This window comes from Cimex lectularius, unplaced genomic scaffold, assembly GCF_000648675.2.
Source record: "Cimex lectularius strain Harlan isolate CLEC.00 unplaced genomic scaffold, Clec_2.1 scaffold148, whole genome shotgun sequence".
Classification (NCBI taxonomy): domain Eukaryota; kingdom Metazoa; phylum Arthropoda; class Insecta; order Hemiptera; family Cimicidae; genus Cimex; species Cimex lectularius.
In genome coordinates, this window is record NW_019392849.1 from 395,481 (window position 1) to 422,561 (window position 27,081).

Genomic DNA, 27,081 nt, shown 5'->3' on the forward strand with positions numbered 1-27,081 from the left:
TTTTTTTTTTAAACAAACTATATATATTGTAAAAACAATACATATATATATATAGTAGTCATAATGACCTGTTAAATATTTTAATTAATTATGCTTTTTACCTAATGTCTTGGTTGAAATGAAAATATGGCAAAAACATGAGAAATTCGAATGGTTAAGGTAGAGGTGAGGAGTGGGTGTCCAATTGGATCGAAGTCATGATTCAAAGGACTTGAGTTCAAATCCCGCTCGTGACATTAGCATTTTTATATCAACCAAGACCTTAGATAGAAAGTATAATCAATTAAAATAACCAACTAGGCTTAAAATAAAGGTACAAGGTTGTAAACATATGTTTATAAATAACTTTCTGTCAAAATGGAAAAATGCAAATTGTTGGTATATTGCTGTAGGAAAATATCGAATGGAGGAAAAACAATTCCCGTTATGGCGGTTAAAAGAGGAATTGTTCATTGCGACAAGAGCATTATCGAATACCGGCTGAATATGACGGGAGCAGAGGAGTGTTTGAAAAAGTTGTAAAGCAAAAGGAACCGAGAGGGAGCGGTGGAAAAATGTTTATGCCTTCAACATTTCTTCAGGACGATGTAACGCGAGAGAAATTCCTTTCATGTTTCTAAAGCTGAGGAGTTCTAGTTTATTAATAGAAACGGAGTAAGGACAATTAGCATTATTAGAAGACTTAAGGGATTTGTTATCGGATTAACTTCCCCTCTCTTGTCCAGACAAGATGCCCATGTTCGAGTTCGGTCTTGTAAATGAGTTATTATACTCATAAAACAACTTGGACAAACAGTTCAATATCCAAAGTTCAGAACACATAGCAATTTAATTTCTATTTAGCATTTCAGTTTATGTTAACATTAACTTCCAAGCTGGAAAGAAAGTATAATCATCAAAACTAATAGTTGTTTAATAATTTTTCACATCCTTATTATGAGCAGTATCAAAATAATCTCAATTTTTACTATCAGATAATATTGATGATACCTTTCTAATGGTAATAAACTGACTGATGACACATGGTTGGTCGGGGTAACGACAAATCTCATCGGTAGAAGGCTGAAGGATGTTGCTGAAGTATAATTATCAAATAAATTTATAATTATAAAATTTAAAACGGTAAAAAAGTTAGTAGTCTTTTTATAAGGAAAATTTTAAATTTTCAACGATACAACTTTTTGAAATTTGAAATTTAGATGACATGTGCCTGTCATAGCTTTTCAGATTTTCAGTCCTTTTATTTCGGTCCTGTGTTTTCGGCAGCGGCTAAAAGGTCACTAGTACATTTACGAGGTTATTCCATTATCGACCAACTTTGATTACACTCTGGTTTGAGATATTATTAGGTATGCGGTCTTTCAATTAGTACACTGTATTATAAATCCGTCAAGCTTTCATCTCTATATTTGGCTTCCCCNTCTTCGATTTTTCATTCGCTGAATGATATTTTGTTCAACTGGTGTTAATGGTTTTGCTCGTCCCATCGCACTAATATGCATGAATGCAGAAACTGTACTGAATTAGCCTTGTTTACTCAGAGGGATTTGGTTTTGTTTGTAAATAAACAACAAGTGTGCTATCTTTTTGTCTCACCCTAAATCAAGTATTATTCATTAATTCTTACAAAGTATTTTTTCAGTTCCTAATGGAGAAAATCGGTTCAAAATAAATAAAAAGATTATATGAATAAAAAAAGAGAAAAAATATTGGGTGGGCTATCTTTTCGTCCCGGACCTTATATGTAATGTTATACAAATTTTGGCAAATTTCATGTGAGTAAGATTTCTTCCAAACCCGATACTAGCACATTTTAAAAAATTATGTAGTGTATTTCCGATCATTGGAATTTAATTTAATTCATACCAAAATGCCCAGGAAAGATTAAAGTTTGAATATCGTTAGGTAGAGGCCTCTTAAAATATTCGTATACTGATCAATGATATAAGCGTTTAGAGGTCCTTCAATAGTCCACTTAATGGGAATGTTTTCTTTCAACCATGAATTGTTATTCCGGTAATGCTTTAATTAATTATAAAAATGAATCATAACATCAGGGATTTGCCGATTGAAGTATCCTTGGGAGATTTAAAACAATCAAAAAATGAAACTCACCTGAGCGAACCTCGTCATGTACGCAGTTACAGTTCTTGCAGCGCATTCGGGGTCGTTGACGCACCTCGGATATGCTGGAAAAACGTAAAAGGTCATTAATATGTATTTTAAATAAATATTATATATATATATACATATATATTGTATGTAATAAGTATGTAGTATGGACAAGTATTAATAGATAACCATCTTCTATTTTGGCCAAGCTGCCCATAGAAAATGTATGTTAATCATATCCTTTAAAATCCAATATGGATATAGTAAAATAATGTTTTAACTATAAAAGATTGCTCGTGACGGGTGTAAATTTCCAAAACATCTAACATAAATCTTAATAAATAATGGTTTTACTTTATATAAAATTAAAATTAAAAACGTAACGATGAGCTGGGTTATCGACCTGCTGGAAACATGAAGTTTTTACGAAGGATCTACGGAAGAGGTCAACACAGAGAAAAACTTCCTTTCGGTTTTCGCCGAGCTTTCGACAGTTTTTATACTGTCATCTTCAGGGCCTGTTTTTATTATCATATAAAAAACAAACAATTAAAAACATGAAAAAACAAATGGCACAAAAATTGAAATTTTGAATTATCTTACTTAAACCTTAATGGGGAAATAAAAAAAACATGGTGTCTTGGGCACAGTACACCAAAAAAAAAAAAAAGTACAAAAAAAAACGTACAAAAAAAACGTAATGTACTTCTGGGCCCAAGACACCATGTTCTTTTTATTTCCCCATTAAGGTTTAAGTAAGATAATTAAAAATTTCAATTTTAGTGCCATTTGTTTTTTCATGTTTTTAATTTTTTTTATATGATAATAAAAACAGGCCCTGAAGATGACCGTATAAGAACTGTCGAAAGCTCGGCGAAGCCGAAAGGAAATTTTTCTCTGTGTTGACCTCTTCCGTAGATCCTCCGAAAAAACTTCAAAATTAAAAATATGAAATTTTCTCTGCCGTTTACCAACATATTTGAATAAGACTATTTAGACTCAATAATTCCATGTTGAAAATAAATCGATTTTAAAATAAAACAATAACAATTTTTTTACACAAATTCAGCTCAGCAGCATTCGTTTTATGGGAGTCGTTACCATACAATTAAAGAGGATGAATTGCGGATATCTTTGGATGTAAACTAGTTGTTAAATTGAAATATTACATATTAGATGCTAATGTATTTGTTGTTGAAAAATTAGCATATATAGATTATTTATTAAATTGTTTTATTTTCACTATTTGCAATATATTATTTTTTTAAACATATGTAAGTACATCGGTGTCGAATTTAGGACAGCTGGCTTCGAGCTCAGGACCTTCGCCCTACAGTGATGATACCACAACATGTTATAATTACTTTATTTGTATTTACTATTTATTATTTATTACTATTATTTATTATCTTACACACATCGTTCTATTGTATAACTAAATTTTAATGTAATTGGGGAGTTCTTTTGCTATTTGGTAGTTATGTTGGTAGTCATTTTGAAATATAAACTGTATATCATGATATTTTAAGTTTACAAGGTAGAAAGGTGTTTTGTAACACAAATTTAACTGTAGATTGTTAATGCCTCTAAAAATTATTAGTATTAGGGTTTTTATTGATAGTATGTTATGATGTCTTTAAAACAATGTTATACTTTTATTATGTTTTGAGCACTACGAAAGAGGAAAGAAATATAGAGAAGAACAATAAAGCCGAAAGCTTGGCGAATGTATAAATCAATGTATTAAGTGAAGGACAGTATACTCAATAATATCTCGTAATTTGAGGTTATTTACATATTTACATGTATACACTGTATATCATATCTTGTGGGGAGTCGCCAACCATTGTTGGTCTTCCACTTTTGTACAAGGTTAGTCCTTGATGAGGAGGTACTGAGTCCATCTCCCCTTCAATCGGCGGACAGAATTGTAGGGATGGATTATGTTGGACATGAATTGGGCTAGTTGGTTGGGGGTGAATGGAGAGTTTGTCGTGGAACTGGGTGAATTTGGACGGAATTAATTTTTTTACAAAGGGTATTTTGAGGTCATTGTGAAGGGTAGGGTTAGAGACATAGTAAGGAGCGATAACTATAATACTAAGGACTTTGGATTAGAAGGATTGAATTTGTTAGATGTTGGTAGGTTTAGAGGTGCCCCACAGTTCTAGTCCAAATCGGTTGCAGTAGTGTTCTGTATAGTGATTTTTTTTTTGTCGACAAATTAGGATTGATGTAACCAAATAATTAGACGCTGAATTATAATAATGTAATTGTAAGTGGAAATTTTACTAAATAAAAAGTAACATGAGAGGGTAGCTGCTCAATAGATGTGAGATGAAGTGATTTACAGAGAAAGTGGTCAATAACGGCTGAAAAAAGTCACACATAAGGCCCAGAGGTCTTCTTTTCCACCAGAGCTTCATTCCTATTTTGTGGTCGTAATTCAGCCGGCGAAACGGTTTTACAACTCTAACGTTCCCACGTTCTTTAAAAGATACAGCATTTTCCATTAGTATGTAGACGAAACGGTTTATTCCTTAACCCTCTTCCTGGGTCGTTTTTCTCCTTTTAGGGCCGGGACCCACTCATCACCCTGCCTCGAACTGCCTGACGTCAGAGCCAGTTGTGTCTGAGAACGGTTTTTCATGAATAATATAATCCATTTGATCAATCCCATTGCTCAAAACAACAAGCTTGTTTTATTATATAAACAAATACTGCTAAGGGAACATGATCGTTCCGGTGACCGAGTGGTAACTTGTAAGGTCAAAGAGGCCCGCATAGACCTTGCAATTTCATTCAAGTTTAAGGTGAAAAAGTATTATAAAGCTATTCTGACCTCCCTAGTTGGACGTTAAGTTCTCACATGTGACAAAAATTATTCACTTACAAAAAACCCACAAATACGTAAAAAATGAATTGTTAATAACATTTCGTACATATATGAAAAATTCAAGCTACTCTTGATTTTTAATTGTTTTTGACAATTTTTTTTGTTTTTCTAGTGAGGAAGAGATGAAATCAGCTTTAGAAGTCTTGAAACCAGCAGCTCGGAAATTAAAATCTCAAGGTGTCGAGACTAACCGACAGCTCATGAATTCATCAGTGGAGCATCAGTTCAACGTTGCCGCAGGTCTGTACATGATGTCAAATTTTCACATTATGTTATATATATACAAGCCTGTTTGTTTTTTAAAAATAATTACAGCGTCTCTTATCGACTCATTTTCCTGTGTTTTTACTCAACATATTACATTTCAAACTTTTTAAAAAATAGTCTCTCCTCACAGTAAGTTGTATTCAACGATCCGGATTTCGAGCCTACAGTTCATCATCAGGTGGAAGGAGCTACACAGCTTGATAATGAGCAGGAAGCTCGAAATCCGGATCATTGAAAACAACTTACTGTGAGAAGGTACACCTTTTTAAAAAGATTGATCAACACACTCACTCCACCATTTATCTTTTTTATATATTNTTAATGAAAGTTCAAACTATTCATATTAAATCAAATTATAATTAATTAAGGTTTTTATTCGAGATAAAAAAGTCAAGGGCACGAGCGGGATTCGAACCCACGATCTTCGGCTAGATACGCCGCTGCTCTACCACTTGAGCTATCGTGACCTCGATCCGCTCGGACATTAACTTCCTATCTCAACCGCACCTTTTCAATTTTCCCTCCCTTTTGCCTACTAAAAACCTTAATTAATTGTAATATATTAATTGGTCAAGCGGACCATGAAATTAGGGAATTAAATCAAATGATCGAAATGTCTTCCATAGATATGTTTCAATTTAATTATATCCTATAATCTTCCGTCATTTGGTCTGTTTAGAATAAAACATAAATTATTTAAACTGGTAATACTAACATACATTTTTTAATTAAAACCGATTTAATAAATCAGAATTAAAGAATCATATTTAATAATTGGGCACTCTCAACAGGTCAGACAAGGACGACACATCTACACGGAAAACAAACACTTTGAGCCCTGAAGATGATCTCAATAAAGATCGAAACGTTGGCACGATAATGGAAATGTTTTTCTAAACCCTTTCTGTCCCACCAGACCGTATCTCGTGACCCCCAAATAATAAGCCTATTCATTTGATCGTACAAATTGCACTTAAGGATTTGTTTATTTGCCGCGTAGTCTGATTGTTTATTTGTGATGCTTTGTCCCACAAGCCTATTTTTCCAAGGGACGATGTAAAAAGCAGTCTTTTTCATCTGGTGATTGACGGCTTCCCCCCTGCCTGCGATTGAGTCCTGTCTTTGAATAATGCACCCTTTCCTGAAAGTGCCATTTCACGGGTGCTAAACCGCCCCAACAGCACAACCCTTTCGCGAGGATGTCATTCAACTGAAACGCGTATAGACCAACTCCGACTGATTTTCTCGGAAATGTTGGCTTTTATCTTTCACCACCCGGCTATCCGTCTGCTCGTTATCCCCGCTAAGCATTATCTCTCGTATAAGCGCGTACATGTTTTATACGGTAGTCGATAAGTTAGAAGCCTCTACCCGATATAAATGTAAAAAAAGAGTATGAAGTAATAAATTAACAAGAAGATTCTCTGTTACCTAAATTGTAACTCGGAAAATCTGAAAAACGAAAATATTCAATAAAACACAGACCAACATTTACATTTACACCTACGATATATCATATTTAATTCGGTGTGCTTTTAAGTTACTTGTGCTTGTGTTTAGTGTGCTTTAAAACGAGTACGTGTTTTAAAAAGTTTAATGAAGCACATCAACTTTTAAAAAATTAATTAATGTTACGTGACGGGTATGTTTTGTAGTACGAAATAACGGTATGAAGTCATGAAATCGGGCTGAAAATCTCTCTTTCATTCATATCTCAATATACCTTTTCTACCTATCACAGATTATTATCATCCTCTGGACGTCACTCGTCATCATTGTGAAAAATCAGACAATCTAATCTTTGGAAAAATGGAAAATTGGGTAATTTTTCACATCAGTGAAACAGTTTTCAACATGTTTTCAAATCCTGCAAAACAGCCCCTTTCTTTTACGTTTTTCAGTATCTTTATAGTTTCTACCTTTAAAAATATAAAATTAAATAATTATAATTATGAATAATTTTGTATGATAACATCATATCACTTTACTTTTGGGGGATAAAGATTAAAACCAATCTACCGTAGCCAAATTACGGAAACCCTTTGGTTCTAAACAGGGAGCACGTAAGAATGCCACCCCATAAGAGAATTGAGCACAGCAGCGAGTATCTGGGCCTCCAGTTTAGATTCTTGTAAAAAATAGGGTTGTTTTATTTTTCAAAGTGCCGACATTGTTGTGTACCCTGTGTGTTCAGAGTGAGTGAACGTATTTATCAGCGTGACTGCGTAGTGTGAGTAGGTCTATGGGGGAATAATCAGTAAGCCATCAAACTTCAATTAGGTTGGTGATCTAACAGGTGAAAAATGTGATGGAAGGATATCGAGCACTCCATCACCCTAATTGAGAGAAACCTAAATAGAAAATAATCTATTTAAGAATGCGTGAGATTGTGAATGGGTTTGGATTTAGGAACTGATCGCGTTGGGTGCTGTTGATGGTCGCTGGAGCCAGAACTCGGTGACCGGAGGATAAGACCGTCTGTCCTCCTACTTCCAACACGGAGTGGATGATTTTCGAGGCTTACTGGTAATTTAGTTTAATTACAAAAGCTGGAATTACAAATGGACTGATAGGCATGATAGACTCAAATTATTACCAGAAGACGGTCATTACTCTTTTGTGCACGAACCTGTCGTCTAATCTATACTTGTTATTGACTGTAGATTGTGCCGATACAAGAAGCAATTTGAAAAATGCGAGACTAGTACGACGCACTAGTCTCGAATTACTTAAAAACTTTAATAGTTCAATTGTGAAGTAATCAAGTACCATCGCGGTGTGAAATTCTGATATGCGTGTGTATCGGGAGTAGTCTATTACTTTTTTTCCGTGATCAAACTAAAAATTTAACCTATTTCCGACCTCTGCCGGTTTTCGTATCCCTACGTACTGATCTCATTCGTCAGCACCTAGGGTCCAAACGTGTGTCCCGATAACATGCCAGGTGCGTCGTTTTAGGTGGCTCGCTCAACAGCCGTTGCCACTGGACGGGTCGCTACGCTCCCGATTCATATGGCCGCAGGCAATGGACAGCGAAGACCTCACGGCCGTTAGAGAGAGGTCTCGGAGCGTCGCCTTTGTACGCCCAGGTATGCATCGTTGCCACCACTACCACACCAGCTGCAACAAAGTGGCGTTTTTGGTGCAGCCCCGTGAGGGCTTCTCTCAATACCCAATATTGCTCCGCCTTGAGGTCAAGCCGCGTCCAACATGCCCGCAGTTTCATACGCCACCGCGAGTTCTAGGATAACTATCCCATCCTCGTCGGTGACAACAACATCAGGCTGCAGACTAAACCCGTCCGGTGCCCGTTGGGGAGCCTCGACCGCGACCTGAAAGAAAGAGAAGACCGGCGACGAGGACGTGGAGCCATTCATCGTACCTCCTCGCTATCTTCGAGTGATTCTCTGGGTAAGTCGAGAGAACGTGAGAGAGCGCCTCATTGCCGGTCCCATATCTCCTACATTCGGCCGGTACAATCGAGTCTGTCCTTCTCAGCGCCTCTCTGGTCTGGTGGTCCTCATGCGTGGATGTACCGGCGATCTTGATGGGGTGACAACGAAGGTCATACGCACAGGCATAGGTGGGTGGCCACCACAATCTCGCCATTATCGGGGCTATGGTAATCGTCTCATGTAGAGGAGCTGAAGGGATTCTTACCCTGCTTTGGAATCAGCACTGTCTTGTTTTCACGCCACTTGCGGGGGTAGAGCCCAATTCTGATATTAGGCGTTTATTGGTCGGTCGCAGACTGGACTGGTGCAGAGTACGTTAGTAGCTGCTTTTCACCTTATTATTTACACGGGAGCTAAAAGTAAATTAACGGTTCATCATCAACACAACATATTTGAACAACTTACGTGTCGGAAGTGCACGGTCAATGTGAACTTTCAAGTACAGCAACGATCTACGCTTGCTAAAATCTAATGCTTCCGTTTTATTACGACTAATTTTAATTTTCTAATGGTTTGCAGCTACTTTCTATGCATAGCATTGTGTTTAATTTAATCGTTATTGTTCCTATCAGCTAAGAAGAAGAATGAGAGATAACGTCAGCAAAGAAAACAATTATTACATTCTTTGGGCTAGGTGTTATGTTAAAATAGCCAAAAAATAGGATGAGTCCAAGTATAAAGCCTTGAGGAACACCAGGATCAATGTCGCTCGATTTGGAAAGGGATTGTCGAAAGCAAACAGAATTGTCCGGTTATGTGAGAGAAGTGGGCTATTTAAATTATCTGGGAAGGGAACGTAATGTAATGTATTTCTAGTATTATCAAAGCAGTTACTTCGTCTGTATTATTTTAATTAGTTAACGCAGTATGAATTACAAATTATTTCATGCGCNTATTGTTAATGCCAAGCATTTGACCTATTTTTAGGACCTTATCAAAGCCTGTATTTCTTACAAATTATGAATCCATATTTTTATAGTGATTCAAAAATCGATATAACCCTATAGATTTTACAAAACTATCTTAAATATGTCTAAAAATTGACATAATTAGGTTTCTAATATACGATTTCAAATTCTGTCGAGAACGACTTAATCCCAACATTAATATTGCAACCTTATGAGAAGGCATTACTTTCCAAATACCGCCACTATTTAAAATTAATAAGACCTTCATAAACTTAAGCCCATAGTATGTTTAACTATTGCAATTTATTATTTCATACATAAAACCTTTTTTATTCTTCTTCTGAGCAATTGAGACTCTTTGTCTATTATTTAAACATTTAAAAATCAAATTTATTCCCATTTGTTAGCAAATGTATTGATAGTCGAGTACCATTTTTAGATCTAGTATCACCACAAATTCTTTTTGCCTGTTTTATTTGACTAACTAGTTTGATTGGACATTCACTTTACGAATCCGATATACAACATTCGATAAATTCAACACTTCTTTCTTATCCACTTAACACGATTTTAATTGACAATTAGAACCATTTTTTTTAAACAATGTTTTTTGACTTTTGTCTATAAATCCTTTTCATTGACTACACTGGGCTGTAGTCTGAAACGATGCGACCACTTTTGTCCTACATATTGATGCAACTAGGGAAATTGGAAGGTTAAAAAAGGGCAGATTTTTTGTCAAGGAATTGCTTTTGTTCTTAAGGAAGATATTTTGGATCTTCATTATTAGTAGGTTCACAATTAGGTGCGTTTTTCTCATACGTCTCTTGTTTTATTTAAATTATTATATCACTTAGTTGTTTTACTGTCGAAATTAATTTTGTACATGTAAAAACAGTTTGATGATTGTATTTAAAGATAGAATATATATTATAAGTGATGAAATATTATTAGTTGGGTTGTTTTTCTTGTTAGCCTAGTTTAGGCAGAGTTGAGTCAAAACAAGTCAAACTCTCTAATAACATCGATTTAAAGGAAATCAGAAATAACCAATTTTTTCCTACTACTGACAACAGTTCACCTACTGACAGATGCCAGTTACAAATTTAAATTACTGAACTTTGGCAGTTTAGTATTGCATTAATTAAAAATTAATAGATTTCTCCATACGCTCAGCTAAGTGATGAATATGTAGTATGTCTGATCATGATTATTACATATTATATAAATCATAAATGTATCGTTGTTGCTAGCACAGATTGGCCAAAATCAAAGGATCCGACGCAACTACGTAGGTAAAACTGTTAGTATAAGAATGGACAAAATTTATATTTAAGGGAGTACTAGATCAAAACTTGTTTGTGTTTATTCTGGATTTTAAAAAGTATGTATTACTATTTTGTGTATATGTTTAGTTTTTATTTAATTTCATATATAATTATTTTCTTTTTATGGGTATGGTGTTAATGACATAGAGAAAGTATCTCTTCAAAACGGAATAATTCTTATGTAAGTTGTAAAGCAAGTCGGCTGAAACAGGCTGGAACTGCCGGTCCTCCATATACCCATCACAGCTTCTAAACTACTAGTTCGGTATCCAATTTAACTTTGCCCAATGGAATTCCCCTGTGCCTGTCCTGTTTCGCGAATATCCGAATGTGTTTATTTTTTCGGATTTGACTCAAGCGAAAACAACACCGTCAGTAATTAATTCCCGACCCGTTGAAATTTTTACGAAAGAGATAAAGGGCGAGACTGTAATTTACCACCCCCTGAGAAAAGGGGGTTGAACATTAGTCAGCGCTGAGATTGCGGTTTACTTTGCCAGACGAATATACGGTCAGTGGAAGCTTTCCTTTTTCACCAGTGGCCTCATTTTTACCTATATTTTTTGTTTCACCACCTCTTTTAAATTATTTTACTTTTTCAAAAATTACCAAATGTTATTTATCCCCATTAAGTTGATTTAGTAAATTTTTAAGAATGAATAAATGGCGAAGAAATGATTTTAATACATTGGATGTGCTTATGTCTTTGTCGAGTCGGAAAATAAGTAAGTGTTGATAGTAAGTTGGATGAAAATTTCGGATACTTGTAAACAAATTTAATCAACAATATATGTACAATTTTGTACCTCTACATGTATCCCAACTTCCATGTTATCTTGTAATCCCTTCCTCCCAGACCTATCGACCAGGTAGCACCCATTTTTTTACTTTAAAATAGTATATAGGAATAAGTTCAGGAAAGTTTCGTTGTGAGAAAAACTTTATTTCATTTATTACTGAAGATTTTGGCTTACTGTGGTATTTCAAGTGTTGACTTGTTGAAGCCAAACTTTCTAGTTTTTATATCATGAGAAAGAACAAAATAACATTTTAAACGTGTAAATTTATTTCTAGTTTAATCCATCGAAAAGCTTGAAAATAGAATATTTCTTATTTATTTTAGCCGTATTTTCAGTGATAAGCCGACCCTTCGTTATTTTCTAAAACTTGCACCATTCGTTTCGGAAGAGGTTTAAAAGTTTCTTTACGGACTTTTGTCGCATGTTGCTTTGTTTTTCTAAGATGCAATATTTTAGAGTTACTCTAAGGAGTTGAACTGTTTCCCTTGTACATAAACTACTTGAGAAAACTTTGCAAAACAGTGCTCGAAGTGTTAAAATCAGGCGATCGAGCAGGGTAAAATCGAAATATTTTCGGCTATAAAATTTTTTAACTCTGCGCACTGACTTGTGCATAGTTTTGCAAAAAAGTAAAGTTAAACTCGCCCTCTTATCATGTCTTTTAATGTTTAATTCTTTTCACTTTTATTGATCAGGCTATGAATTATTTTGTTTTTGAGTGTAATAACGCCCGAATTAAGCCGCTTTCTTCAACATTTTTTTTTTCACTTTTATGAAACATAAAAATAATAAAGGTGGTAAAAATTGTTTGATGAGTATGGCATTCTCTTTTCTTGAATGATAGTTCTACTCACAGAAATATATTATCGTAATAAATACTGTAAGAAAAACTATTTTAAACTAAGGATTAATATTTATGTGGAATATTATGTGAATGCATGTTTCAAAATGGAGACCAATCAAAATCGACTACTTTTGCATTTGTCCGCATGTTTAATTTTATATTTTTTCATTTTAAATTGTTCAAACCAATTTAGTTCCGTCCTATTGTTAAAAATGTGTAACACTGTTGTATTTAAATTTAAATTGTAGATGTGCTTTGTTTTATTTAAATACTTTATTTAAATTATTAGCTACCGCCCCGTTTAATGATTTTATCTACTTTTTCCGATAGTTCACCAAGGTATGATGGTATGGCGGAGTCCGATTGTTGCTTCTTTCAAAATTATATTTTTTATTCTTTTTACTAACAACCAATCGATAAATAAATCTTAATACCCCTCGTTTTTAGCTAGAGTTTTCAGTGTTTATATTTATTTCTTATAATTATAACAGATCTTAATGAGAGTTTCAACATTTCAGTTTCAACCAGTGAAAAAAGTCTATGAAAGATGTCAGCTGCGAATTGCTTTCTCTTGGCTTTGCGGAATTTTGACAAAATTGGTTTTTTCTTCAGTTTGACGATCGTTACAGATTATTTTTGCTCTGCTCTCCTTTATCAACCGGTTTCTTACCCGTTTCGGCATTTTCCCCTCGATAAATCAAACATACCTAACATTGAAGATAGCAAAATGCCTAAACGCTTTTGGCAGACCAACTCAGCAAGAATAAGCAAGTCAAAAATGATCGGTAATGTCAAAATTATTCAATCCTCAACCCACATGAATAAATCTCACTATTTTAGATGTTTCTTTGGATCCGGCCTTTTAACAATATCCCTAGAGATGGCTGATGATTTTAATGTACCATTAGGCATCTTTCGGTCATATTCATTGCCCAGTATAGCACTTCCTAATGGAGTCACGAAAGTTCGAGCAACTCTACAACAACAATAACTATTGATTTGGCTCATTACCAGAGTTTGATCAAACTGAAGATTGTAAAATCTACATGTTTAAATTAGCGAATAATATTATAAAAAGTATAAAGAGTATTCCGACGGTCCCAGGAGTCAACATTTAAAAAATATTAATTCACTTTTGTGGTCTAGAGAACTCCTTATAAAAAACTTAGCAAGGTTGTGAATCATTTTGGACAACATCACACAAACGGCATCAGTATGTAGGAAAAGAAAATAATTGTAGGAGTTTCGACTTTTTCAACGACAATCAGTTAATATAGTTTACTGGTTAATGACCCCTTAAAGCTCTTCCCTTAGCAAAAAATGTTTAAGCTTTTGAAAAGTAAAAGTCTCAATCTTTTAAAAGAATGTTGAGAAGTCATGTTTCCCAAAAACACAAAATATCAGATTGTGGATCATTTTGGACAACATCACACAAACGGCATCAGTATGTAGGAAAAGAAAATAATTGTAGGTGTTTCGACTTTTTCAACGACAATCAGTTAATATAGTTTACTGGTTAATGACCCCTTAAAGCTCTTCCCTTAGCNAACCGAAAAAGAGAATAATGGACAAAAAGTGTTTATGCTACAAAATCCAAGTTTCAGATGATCTTAATATTCTTAATATTCATAATAAAAATGTTTAAGCTTTTCAAACGTAAGAGACTCAAACAATCTTTTGAAACAATGTTGAGAAGTTATGTGTTTCCCAAAACCACAAATTATCTAACCTTGTTAAAACAGTTTTATTTATTTATTTTTTTGTTCTTTTTTTTATACACCGAAAAAGAGAATAATGGAAAAATAGTGTTTATGCTACAAAATCCAAGTTTCAGATGATCTTAATATTCCGTTATGACTTTTGAAGTTACACCGCCAGTTTTGCTCTAATTTGCGACATTATTGGCTTTTTCAAAAAAAATTATTGATACTTGCAGAGTGAGATTGAGAGCTAATAATAATATATTGATAGGTTTTAATTATCTTGAGTACTTATTTAGCTTATTTTAAGTGTCTCGAAAACAATAAGTAAAAAATACGTACAATGGAAAAGCTTAAATAATAACCTAAATATCATTATTCAGGTTAAAAGCGGAAAATAAATTTTTATTTACTTTGTTCTGTTTGATATGTCGTTTTTAATTATGTGTAAAATTGTATTCTTACCTTATAAGTAAATGGCGAGAAATATAGTGTTCACTGCACATAAGAGCGTGAGTTTTAGTGACGCTAAACTGGGCTAGGCACACCTAGGTTACCTAGGTTAAGTACTAAGGTTTATTCTTGTGACGTAGTTTGGAAGAACAATTCGTCAATTGGTAATAATGTTTCAAATTGTACAATAAAACTGTAGTAAATTAAACATTTTTTTTTTCATTTTATAAACCTTGAGTATATTTAATATTCCAATAATGTGCAATCTACGTTAATTTTTAGTTAAATTTTTAATTGGAAATGTACAGTGTCCACTGTTTTTTTTTGCCGTGAACCGTGGTCAAGAAATTTCTTTAAATTCGAATTACATGAATACAATTCGATATTGGAGTAACTCACACTCGGCTTTAATGTCTCAAACGACTGGATGGCCGGTGTCTGTTCTCATAAAACGAAAATCAAGAGGGACTCGGATTACGTAAGTGGTGACGTTTTCCCTTGTTGAGGTGTAACGTTGAACCGGTCCATTGAAAGCATTCGCCCAATGCAAAAGCAGTCCCTTTAATGCTAGAATGGCACAAAGCTCTTTTCTTATTAATGGTCCGATTCTAGACAAACGAATCCTTTAGGCTTTTCCTTCCGGTCAGCATAAATTACTTCGGATCATGTAGCATAGTTTGATATCGACCGCACAAAACGACATCAATCCAGTCGAGAAATATTAATAATTGTTCCCTGGCCTCTATGGATGTTATTTTATAAACAAATTTTTATAAAAAATAGAATGCACTGTTTTAGTCCAGAGAAGCTAATTAGCCGAGTGGTTAGGGCGGTGTTAATTGCCAAGCTGGCGGTGATAGTTGTAGGTTCGAATTTCGGCCGAACCCGTGCCTTTAATTGACTATAGTATGAAAAACTTATTGGAAAGAAAAAAGGAAGAAAGAAGAAGGAAGGAAAGAAATTTCTCCCCTATGAACATTTTTCGTTTGAACAAATGTATACACAACACAATCATGGAGATACATTGCTTTGACAACTACACCGAATTCAGTGGTCCAATTTACTAAAAATGATCCGAGAGGAAGGGAGAGAGAGTGTGAGAGACAAACAGATAGAGAGAGATAGTGTGTGTGTATGTGTGTGTGTGGAGAGAGCGAGAGAGAGAGAGACAGAAACAGAGAGAGAGAGAAAAAGAGAGAGAGAGAGAGAGTGAGAGAGAGAGAGAGAGAGAGACAGAGACAGAAACAGAGAGAGAGAGAAAAAGAGAGAGAGAGAGAGAGATGAGAGAGAGAGAGAGAGAGAGCGGTAGGACTGACAAACAAAGAGAGAAAGAGGGAGGAGATAGTAAGACCGACAAACAGAGAAAGAGAGAGAGAGTGAGAAAGAGGGAGAGTGAGTGAGAGAGATCGTAAGACTGACAGACAGAGAAAGACGGGGGAGAGAGAGTAAGACCGACAGACAGAGAAAAAGAAAAAGAGATAGAGAGAGAGAGAGAGAGTGAGTGAGAGAGACCGACAGGCAGAGAAAGAGAGAAACGGAGAAAGAGAGAAAGAGAGTGAAAGAGAGAGAGTGAGAAAGTGGAGAGACTGAGAAATCGTAAGACCGACAGACAGAGAAAAAGAGAGAGAGAGAAAAAAAAAGAGAGAGAAAAAAGAGAATAAGCCTAACATACAGAGAAAGAGAAAAACACAGAGAGAGAGTGAAAGAGAGAGTGAGCGAGTGAGAGATCGTAACACCGACAGACAGAGAAAGAGAGAAAGAGAAAGGGAGAGAGAGAGTAAGACCGACAGACAGAGAAAAAGAGAGAGAGAGAAAAGAGAGAGAAAGAAGAGAATAAGACTAACAGACAGAGAAAGAGAAAGAGAGAGAGAGAGAGAGAGAGAGAGAGTGAGCGAGTGAGAGATCGTCACACCGACAGACAGAGAAAGAGAGAAAGAGAAAGGGAGAGAGAGAGTAAGACCGATAGGTAGAAAGAGAGAGAGAGAGAGAGAGAGAGAGAGAGTGAGAGTGAGAGTGAGAGGGAGGGAGAGTGAGACAGACCGACAGAGAAAGAGAGAGAGAGAGTGAGAGTGTGAGAGAGTGAGGGTGATGGTGAGGGAGTGGGATGGAGAGTAAGACTGATAGGCAGAGAAAGATAGAGAGATCTTCAATTGTTTAAAATATTTAGAACCGTGGAATTTTTAGACATTTTCACCTTATTAGTCATTATGCTATTAAATTTAGAAATCAACGAAAGTTATGTACCTTTTGTTCCTCGTATGTCAATTCATTTCAGGTTACATTATAGTAAGTATCAATGTACCACGCAAATATCAGTGTCGATTCAATTTCAACGCAAGTCATGACAACGTAAATGGGAGCGGAAAAGGACGTTTGATTTTTGAAGAAGTAACTTTTCAATTCGGAACAAATGAACATGCCAAGTTAAGGGGAAATGAGTCGTTGTTATTCATGGAGGCTAGCTGGGAACTTTTATCTGATTAAAACTTTTCCTTATCTGTCTTCTCAACCGTTTATAATATTTCATACTTCAAGTCATTCAATTACGACGTGGAAAGTATCAGGAAGCCTTCATAGAGGGTGAAAAATACCTGGGGAAAATTCTCGTCTTTAGTAATAATTTGAATACTAAATCTGTGTAACGAGCGGAAGATGTAATTTTTTCGAAACTGCGTTCATGAAAAAAATAAATATGGGATATATTGTAGAGGATTTGTTATTTAACATAATTAACTAGACGTACAACGAAATAAAAAATCATTGATTTTTTTCTTATTAAACTCAAAAGAGACAAAGAACGATAGTAAACCAACAATTGAGGAACTTGCACATTCGATAATTGGATAAGGACATATCTAGTTGCTCTAATGAAATCAATACACCGGTTTTCCGTTTCGAAGTTTCCGCCGCTTGTTACTGGAGGAAAAGTTAGAAATTGTATCAAGCCGAAAATTCATAATGACAAGGAATTTAGCATGCTTGAATAAATTTGGGCGCTTAATTTAGTTTAATCGTCTGGTTTAACATTGATACATCCGGCGAGCAATAACAAAACAACAAAAAAGTTATCTTCTTTTTCTTAAATCAACCGTTATTGTTAGTTCAACAAGCTGATATTAGAGTTGGTGCTGGGAGAACCCACCATGATGATCTGATGATGAACTAACCCAAGGGCGCTCTCCATCACTTACAAAAGCGTATACCTGCCCATTGCCACGTACGGAGGAGCAGCTTGGGGAACAAAATTGCAAAGCAGGAGTAGAAGCATCCTCGAGCAGAGTCAAAGAATAGCACTCCTGAGAACGACTAAAGCTTATAGGACAGCCCCTACTCACGCCCTCCAAGTCCTTGCTTCCGCTGCACCAATAGACATTGTCCTTCACAGTAGAATTGCAATCCGGCAGCTAAGATATGGAAAGGAGCCAACAATGGTAAACTTGGATGTGTCAGATCGGGAAAAGCTACGAACTGCACCTAGAAAGCAGATCCGGGAGATCCTTACAGTTTGGATAGACAACTCGTGGCAGGAAAGATGGGACAGAAGCACCAAGGGAAGGTTAACCCCCGAGTTTCTACCCAGTACTGAGGACCGAGCAAGAGCAAAGTGGTTTCAACCAGATTTCAGGATCACACAAATAATGACAGGTCACGGAAATTTTAACGCTTACTTGCACCGATTCCGTAGAGCTAACAGTCCACTGTGTCCCGACTGCTGAGTTGATGACAATGTCCAACACAGACTATTCAACTGCCCCCTCCTTGAGAGTGTGAGGGAACCACTAAAGCTCCTCTTCCGCGACACTTGGCCACCGACCCTCAACGAACTGGTTAAAGAAAAGAGGACGTTTGAAGTCCTCAAGCCTGTTAGCCGAGCTATAGTCGATAAAGTACCTGACTAGTTTGTTCTTTCTTTCTTTTTTCTTCTTTTTTTCCCTATGATAACTTACTTGTTAGATCTTAGCGTTTCCCTGAACTTTTAATTCCGGGCTGGTTTCTCCTTGTACCCATAATTGTTATTTATTGAAATATTGTATTTATTAGAAAATGTATTCAAAAGGATTAACGAGCAAAAGGGAGACCTATTAGATTAAATAAATTAATAATAAGAAAAATATTCCCCTTCTTCATTGGATCTTCCCTTTCAGGGCAAGGTCGAAGGAAGACGTTAAGCACAATAAGATCTCCTAAACTTGCATCCCATTTGAATTAGTTTAGTGACCGTGGTCCGCCGGTATGGGGTCTCCCTTAGGTACGGCGGGGAAGTGGATGGGTAAAAAAAAAAAAGAACCAACATTAGGTCACTTATTGGTCTTCACTTGCGGGTTTTTTGAACTATTCAAGAGACGTGTTTAAGAAATCACCACTCCATTACTTTACTGGATCTGCAGTCAAACCCGTTCCAAACAAACAGAACCTTCTAGATTTAATCAACTAAAGACACCAAAACACATGGAACGCTGACATAAGTCCAACAAAATTACCCAAACACACCTAAAATGGTTAAATATCTCCAAACGCAACAAACAAAAATAGATAACCTGAAGTCTTTTTTTTCTGACGGCTTACTGTTACGGAAAAATGTCAATAATGAAATATTGTTTGTTGCAGAATTAAGCACCGAGCACATGGTGGCAGTCATAAGGAGTTTCGAAGACTGCCCTTCCCCGTTGGATAATCCCGAGATGGAAGCTTTCAAGATTAGCATCGCCGAAAATTTACCCGAGGACAACATTATAAAATTAACGTGAGTTCAATTAGTTTCTGGGCTAAAATGCAAAACCATTAACTTATTAAACAATAAGCAGCCCGTCTCTTCCCTATTAACCTCTCGCCTCCCGTCTTAATAATCCTATTAACTCTGAAGCGGACTTTGGAATTTGGATCGATAGACTTGAAAAATCGTTCAGCCTTGCTCGTCGTTTGGGATAACGGGCTGTGTTCCCGTTTCACGCTATGAACCGGCAAAGCAGGTATTATTTTTGATATGCGGATAAAGAAAAATACGTTCTGTCTCATAGTCGTAAATATAAACTGGACCGTGCACTGCTGAGGAAGTAATTCGTATTTATTATGATCACACTATATCTATGGAAATTAAACAGCACTATTTTTAAACTGTATACTTCTTTTGTGAAGCTCGAAAAATATTTAAATAGCATCGTTACTTAACAATAATTTATTTATGGGAATTATTGTTGAAGCAAGCACTGACTTATTTGGAAGGGTAAGTAACAATTTTTATTCCATTGATTTCATACAAAACAGTAGGATTTCTTTGTGGGTTCTGAGAAGTGATGAACAAGAATGAAAGAGATAATGAAGAACCTGCACCTACATAGACCTTCACAGAAACATAAAATGTGTTCTGCGGTCTCCTACTCTGCCTGGCAATATCTGCACAGTCTTTCTTCTTTCAGTACTCCTATCCGGTGCAGTGCTCTGTCAGGTGTCCAACCAGAATCCTGGTTGCGGTTGCCCTCCTGTAATTCTTTTGTAAGTTTTGCGGATGGTCCTTCTGTGAATCTTTTTGCGTGCCTCATACCTGTGGTTCCACCAGGTTTTGGACTCATTGAGGATCCATTTTAAGATGTATCGTTTTTTGTGGCAGGCTGCTAAGCCGCAGTAGGGTTCATGACCCAGAAAGTCCATGTTGGCCTTCCCTTTTTGGCCTACATGTCAACCTTTTCGTTGTCCTCATGCCCCGAACGTCCAGGGAAACATGCCAGGGTGAGGTCATTAGTGACACGCACTACCTTCAGAAAAGAGTTCAGGAGCGATAGGTGTCCTAACGGAACTTTCCTTAATCAGTTTATTACCAAGGCAATTTATCATTTATTATATTGCTTGTCCCTTGTGCCCAGAAAATGGTAATTTATTGTTGTTCTTAATGACTGATAGGGCCTTGACGCAATCCCAAACAACTCGAGACTTTTTGTGGTATATGGTAGTTGCCTTTAGTGCTACCAGATCCGAGAAGTTGGCTCTTCTTTTGTTGGTAATACCCAGCCTTTTAATCATCTTCCCACTTGTTCATAGTCGTATGAGATAATGTTTTTCTAACGTCAGCATTTTATCTTCCTTCCTCATTCTGTAGGTATTTCTATTTATTCTATTATAAATAAAAATGGAGAAGTTTAATACGTGCCACAAAGTGATTTTGTTAAACCTTTTAGTATTCATGTTTTAAAATGACACCTCCGTTATTACCTTGATCCATTTAATGTCTGACAGAAGCAATACCATGAATTTGATGCAATCTCAAATGGCTCTGGACTTACTATGGAAGAGGTACTTGCTTTTAGAGTTCCCAATCTATCCGAGAGGATGGCTTTTCGTTTATTGATAAGACCCTTGTGATCTCCCTGCTACAGGATCAATAGTCACAGTTTATATCTGATCTGCCGTAAATGTTACACCTATATAAATTGTAGTCTTATGATTATATCCATAGATACTAACTCCAAACCCATACATAAAACCATCTGTAGATATAGTTGGAATTAACTGGGATCTCAACAAAATGAAAGGTGTCATACTTTGGTTTTTGTACAGTGCGAGTATAATGTATTATTTCCACCTGCTATAGGAGTAATAGGTATCTTCTAGTTATGTTCTATACTATTGCTTAAATAATATGAGTATAGATGTGTGTGAGAAGATATGAGTCTCACCTAGGTTGAGTATATATATTGTACACAAAGTGCTGGAGGAATATCTGATACCACATGGCTTAACTCAAATAAATACAAAGGGATCAAATTTGGTAAAAGGATGAACGATGGTATATTAGCGTTGTATGAATTATGTGGGTCGTGAGCTGAAATGTCCCAATGGTCGATAGCCCCCCCCAGCATCGCAATTTCGCAATCCTCATAAAACTAGACTGCAAGTACTGTACGGCTTAGCAAAATCTTTTCATTTAAGCGTTGCAAAGAGCGAACGTCAAAGGTAATTATGGAGTTGGGTAATTATGTTCCGTACTTTGCCAATTATGTGAGTGCGGTAAGACCAGGTAAGTCTTATATCCAATAATCCTCCAAGGCAACCGAACTTTGCCTGTATAGAAATATAAGCAGGGAGCAGTTAAGTTTTTGTCGACTAAAATAGTTCTTTTTAAGGCACCTGATATAACCTTATTGTTTTGCTTATACATATATCTTATTTTTAAAATTACATTTTAAATATTCAAACATGCACAAAAAGTATAATTTTTTCCTTTATTTCTAACAATTTATCCTATTTTGAAGATACTTCCTTTCAGAAATAATGGTAATTTTTTATAAAGGATGCTAATAAACCAAATTGTTATAAATGTTGGCGTTTTTAATGAAAAAACGCAAATAAGAACGTCTGTCTTTCTGTCATTTGAAGAATAAAAACCAATAATGGATAAATGGCAAACCCACAGATTAATTGTTTAAAATTAAAGTTCACTCGTTGATTTTATGCTTGAGTTTAAAGACGTGGTTTCGCGAGATAAATGTATGGTCTAAACAAGCAACTTTAAAAAGCAGTATTTCCTTCATTAACTTGAAGATTCATTACCAAGTCTCTTGGCTGTTCTTAGCGTTCAAGCGATTCTAATCTAAGACTACGTGATACTTTACGAGGGTAATTTAGTAAGCGCTGAATAGGAATACACAATGAATTAGATTATTGATTAATTCAGAAGACAGTTTTAATTGTTGTTCCGACTTTTTAATGAATGGCCATGTTTGCTTTGAAGGTTCTGCATGATTTATGTTCTAAAACCTGCCCGCGGATTGTAGATGAGTTACAGATCGAATTTTAATGAATGGGTTTAGAGTTTCCAACATCACCCTGAAAAACTAGAAAATAAGCCCAGAAATAAATAGATTTTGACAGGACGGTGGCCTCGTCAATCACCGCTAAAACTTGGATAGTTGGATATTGGAAATACGTGTTCAGAGGGCGTTTTATTTTTAGCTACTTCGAATTCAACGGAAGTTCACGTTTTGCTCGCATTAACATTAACAATAATTTTTGCAGGGTACCTTGGGCAAACGAGGGGAAACTAGACCCGGACTGTTCCAAGCATGACACGTACCTCACTATATTTCAAGAAACGGTCTACTCCAGGCTCCAGGACATGATCAATAAAAATATCGAAGAAAAACCAGAAATCAACGCGAGAAATAAAGCTATTCAGGTATGTATTATATTTGATGTTATATTATAATATTCATACACTTTATTGGCTAAATCAAATGTTCAGTTGTAAATTCATGCAGACATTTGTTATATGATTCTATTTTTACTGAATAAAATTTTACCATTTTAGTTATATAACCATGTAGCACTGGTTTCATATACTATTTCTGTCAATCGATTCACCAACTTAACTGAATTAATATTGATAAAAAGTAACGAAAACCATATTTGTTTATTAGTTTTTGGATATTTATTCAACGTTAAAAAATATTAATAGAATATTTATCGGACAACATATTTCTTATGGTGTCGCCGTAAATGTAAATGGCCGGTTTTATTGAAGGAAATAGAGCTATAAATTATTCTGAACATAAGGATTTAGTAACGTTTGTCTCTTTTATAGACTTCTTTTAATACAGATTGTTCCAATTTCCATTATATTTTCGAATCAATCAAGTGAATTCTAAATTGTCTGCTAACTCAATCCCACAAAGTAAGGTGATTCAATTTTGATTAAAACTGGTTTTTAACGGGCAGGAGGTTTTTAAAGAAGCGCTGATTCATCTAGCCCTAAGCAAACAAATCCTAGACGAAGTCGTCGAGGTGACGAAGTTGAAAGGCACCATCGACCACGTAAAATCTTTGATGATGAACGCCCCTTCACGGCACGGCCCCATCATCCTTCTCGGTTCTCACGGATCCGGAAAGACATCTGTTCTAACCAGGATTTACAGTGAATGCGAAGAATGGTTCGGGAATAAGGTTCTGAGGGTTCTGCGCTTTTCCGGGGCGACTCCACGCTCTTCGTACAACTTGGAGCTGGTGCGGATGATATGCGAGCAGTTGCTACTCCTATTTCAGCCGGCTGGACCCTGCATACCTAAGGACGCATCCTTCGACCCGCTCTACATCAACAACTGGTTCCAAACTTTGGTTAGACGCTTTGACGAAGAATCGAGCGACAGGACGCTAGTCATACTGATCGACGACTTGCACAGACTGAACCCACTCGATTCGGACATCGTCGCTGCTCTTTCATGGCTACCGATCAATCTGCCTAAGAACGTGCATATCGTCGTGACGTCCGTCCTAACACCTGATGTTCTAAAGTTGACACCCGTTCAAAGGGAAAGGTTCAAATCTTCCGACTGTTTGTTTGAGCTGCCCTCTGTTAAAGGTAATCAATTTTTTTTAGTTTGAACCTTTGTATTCTCTTATAAAATTACAAAATAAAAATTACTCCTCAGAAAATTTTTACATTTAACAAATAACTAGTTAAACCCGGTATAATAATAAAAGCTAACTAAAATACCGAACCAAAATATTTTTAAAAAAACATGTTATAATTTTATCTCTATGGGGCGTTTCATGCCACTTTGCACACGCCTCTACTAAATCCTAATTTTCTCTTTCTACCTTTACATTTATTACAACCAATTACTTCCCAATTTTCTTTTCTACGTCCACTCCCATTTGACAAGCTGCTTTAAGCTTTTTCTCCTTCTATCCTGCTACTCCCGTCTATTCCTACCAATCCCCGACCACTTCATTTTTTCACTTTTTTAGCTACTTTGCCACAATCAGCGCTTAACTGCATTAATAAATGTTTTATACGCTCTCGTCACTTTGAGAGAATGCGACCATTGCTTTGTAAGACGTCTAGGTATTGTGAGAAAGTGAGACACACTCTCATATTTATCACTATTGTACTACCTTTTTTGCCCTTCTTAGTCAACTCACTCTCCCTCCCTCGCATTCTCGCACTTACTCTTTCTCATTATCATCACACTCGCTCTCACACATTTTAAAGCGTCTTTACTCTCCGACTCTCTCCCTTTCAGTCTCTCGTATCTCTCTCTCAAACACTCTCACTCTTATCACTATCTTTCACACACACACTCTAATCTTTCTTATACTCTTTCTTTTTTCCTCTCTCTCTCTCTCTATCTCACTCATTCACAACTTCCTCATTCTTACCCTCGTTCTCATCACAATCTCACAGACACTCCCATTTTTATCACTTTCTTTTTTACACACCCTCTTTCTCTCTCCCTTACTCATTCCTTCCCTCACTCTTATTACCACACACTATCCCTCTCTCACTCTCTCTCCTATCGCTCTCTTACTTTCTCACGCACACTCTCTTTCCCCCCTCGCTCTTTCTTTATTTTCTCACTACTTTTCTTACTCTCTCTCATCTCTCATTCTTATCTCTATCTTATCTGATATACATTTCTGCTCTTTTCATCTTTATCATACTCTTTACACTCTATGTCGCTCTCTCTCTCTCTCTCTCTCTCTCTCTCTCTCTCGCTCTCTCTTTCTCTCTCTGTCTCTCTCACTCTCTCTCCTATCGCTCTCTTACTTTCTCACGCACACTCTCTTTCTCCCCCCTCGCTCTTCCTTTATTTTCTCACTACTTTTCTTACTCTCTCTCACCTCTCATTCTTATCTCTATCTTATCTGACATTCATTTATGCTCTTTTCATCTTTATCATACTCTTCACACTCTCTGTCGCTCTCTCTCTCTCTCTCTCTCTCCCTCTCTCCCNCACTCTCCCTCTCTCCCTCCCACCCTCTATCTGTCTATTTATCTCTCTCTCTCACCTCTCATTCTTATCTCTATCTTATCTGACATACATTTCTGCTCTTTTCATCTTTATCATACTCTTCACACTCTCTGTCGCTCTCTCTCTCTCTCTGTCGCTCTCTCTCTCTCTCCCTCGCTCTCTCTCTCTCTCTCTCTCTCTCCTTCTCTCCCTCCCACCCTCTATCTGTCTATTTCTCTCTCTCTCTCTCCCTCTCTCTCTCCTTCTCTCCCTCCCACCCTCTATCTGTCTATTTCTCTCTCTCTCTCTCTCTCTCTCTCTCTCTCTCGCTCTCTCTCTCTCTTGCTTTCTCTTTTTCTCACGCACACACTCCTCCCTCGCAGTCTCTCTTTTTTATCTCACTACTTTTCTCACTCTCTCTCACCTCCCATTCTTATCACTATCTTATCTGACATGCATTTCTGCGCTAATCATCTTTATCATTCTCACCTATCTGTTTCTCTTTCTTCTCACTCTCTTTTTCGTTCTCTCTCAAACTTGCTCTTTTCCTCTTTCCTTTTCTTCTTTCTCTTTCGATGTAAGAGTGGTCCTCAAGACCAAATCTTGAGAGATTATGTAAATAAAGCGATATCAATCAATCTCTCGTGCTCGCATAGTAAATGTACGTCTACTAGTACCTAGCTGAGGAAATTTTTTCATGCTGTACATTACCTATACTAAATAGCTTGATGTGATAATTTTGTATTGACATTGAAAAAACTAACGCACGATTTTTCAAGCAATATTGATTCGTACAAAACAATTTTAGAGCTACAGTAAAAAACGCTATGAACCATGTTGCCACCCAACGTTTAATAAGCACCAGAAAAATAGTTTTTCTTTGTTAATTGTTATTGTAATTATTTTAGGAGATTTGGAGAAAGATATAGAAGAGAAGCTGGAACGTTTGGAGGCGGAGTTCGGATCGGAGGCAATCTCTCGTCTTGGAGCTTTTCTCACCGCGACCGAGTTCGGGCTTACCGAAGTGGAGTTGCTGGAACTTTTAATGCCGACGTCTAGCGACAACGGGCCTCTTCTACTCAGTGACGGCTTCTTCAACTTCTCGACGTTCTGCACAGTGAAAAGGAAAATAAGTGAGTGGGTGTTCGAGGATACTCGGAGAAACGATGGGTTTAAACTGATTAGGTCCGCCCGGTTTGGCTCTTTCGGCTCGCTGGCCCGGACCAGATGTTTCAGAGTCTTAATTTCCGCCAGGGCGTTTATCGGAAAGAGGTATCGTTCTTTTTTGAATTCGATTCAGTCTGGTGGCCTCCTTTCAGTGCGTTTTTCCATGGAAATATATTAGGCCGTGTGGGCCGTCAAAATTTTTGACTCAAACTCACCACCAGTTTTCAAATATAACAACTTTTTTTACCTTCTGAAGCTATTTATATCTATGGATTTTATCATGCCTGACACGAATCCTTATAACAACGCAATGTGTTCAAACAGCAACATTAAAATTTCCATTTTTAACATTGAACAATTTGAAACAACGATGAAGTTGAGTGCACAGTAATTGAAAGAAATCCCTTTTAATTAAGAAATTTTAACTGCT

The 27,081-nt window shown here is 36.3% G+C and overlaps 1 protein-coding gene across 2 annotated transcripts in view; it reads left to right on the top strand.

Annotated features, from left to right (window-relative positions):
- LOC106669003 (NACHT domain- and WD repeat-containing protein 1) overlaps positions 1-27,081 on the top strand; it is a 220,857-nt gene that overhangs the window by 173,612 nt on the left and 20,164 nt on the right. For both annotated transcript variants that reach the window (XR_001340852.2, XM_014398243.2), the window contains exons 6-10: positions 5,121-5,248; positions 19,372-19,507; positions 22,774-22,933; positions 23,473-24,112; positions 26,393-26,617. Coding sequence is in view for 1 of the 2 variants with exons in the window: in XM_014398243.2 (XP_014253729.1) it covers positions 5,121-5,248; positions 19,372-19,507; positions 22,774-22,933; positions 23,473-24,112; positions 26,393-26,617 (1,289 nt within the window). In the remaining variant the exon portion in view is untranslated. The remainder of the gene's footprint in view (positions 1-5,120; positions 5,249-19,371; positions 19,508-22,773; positions 22,934-23,472; positions 24,113-26,392; positions 26,618-27,081) is intronic.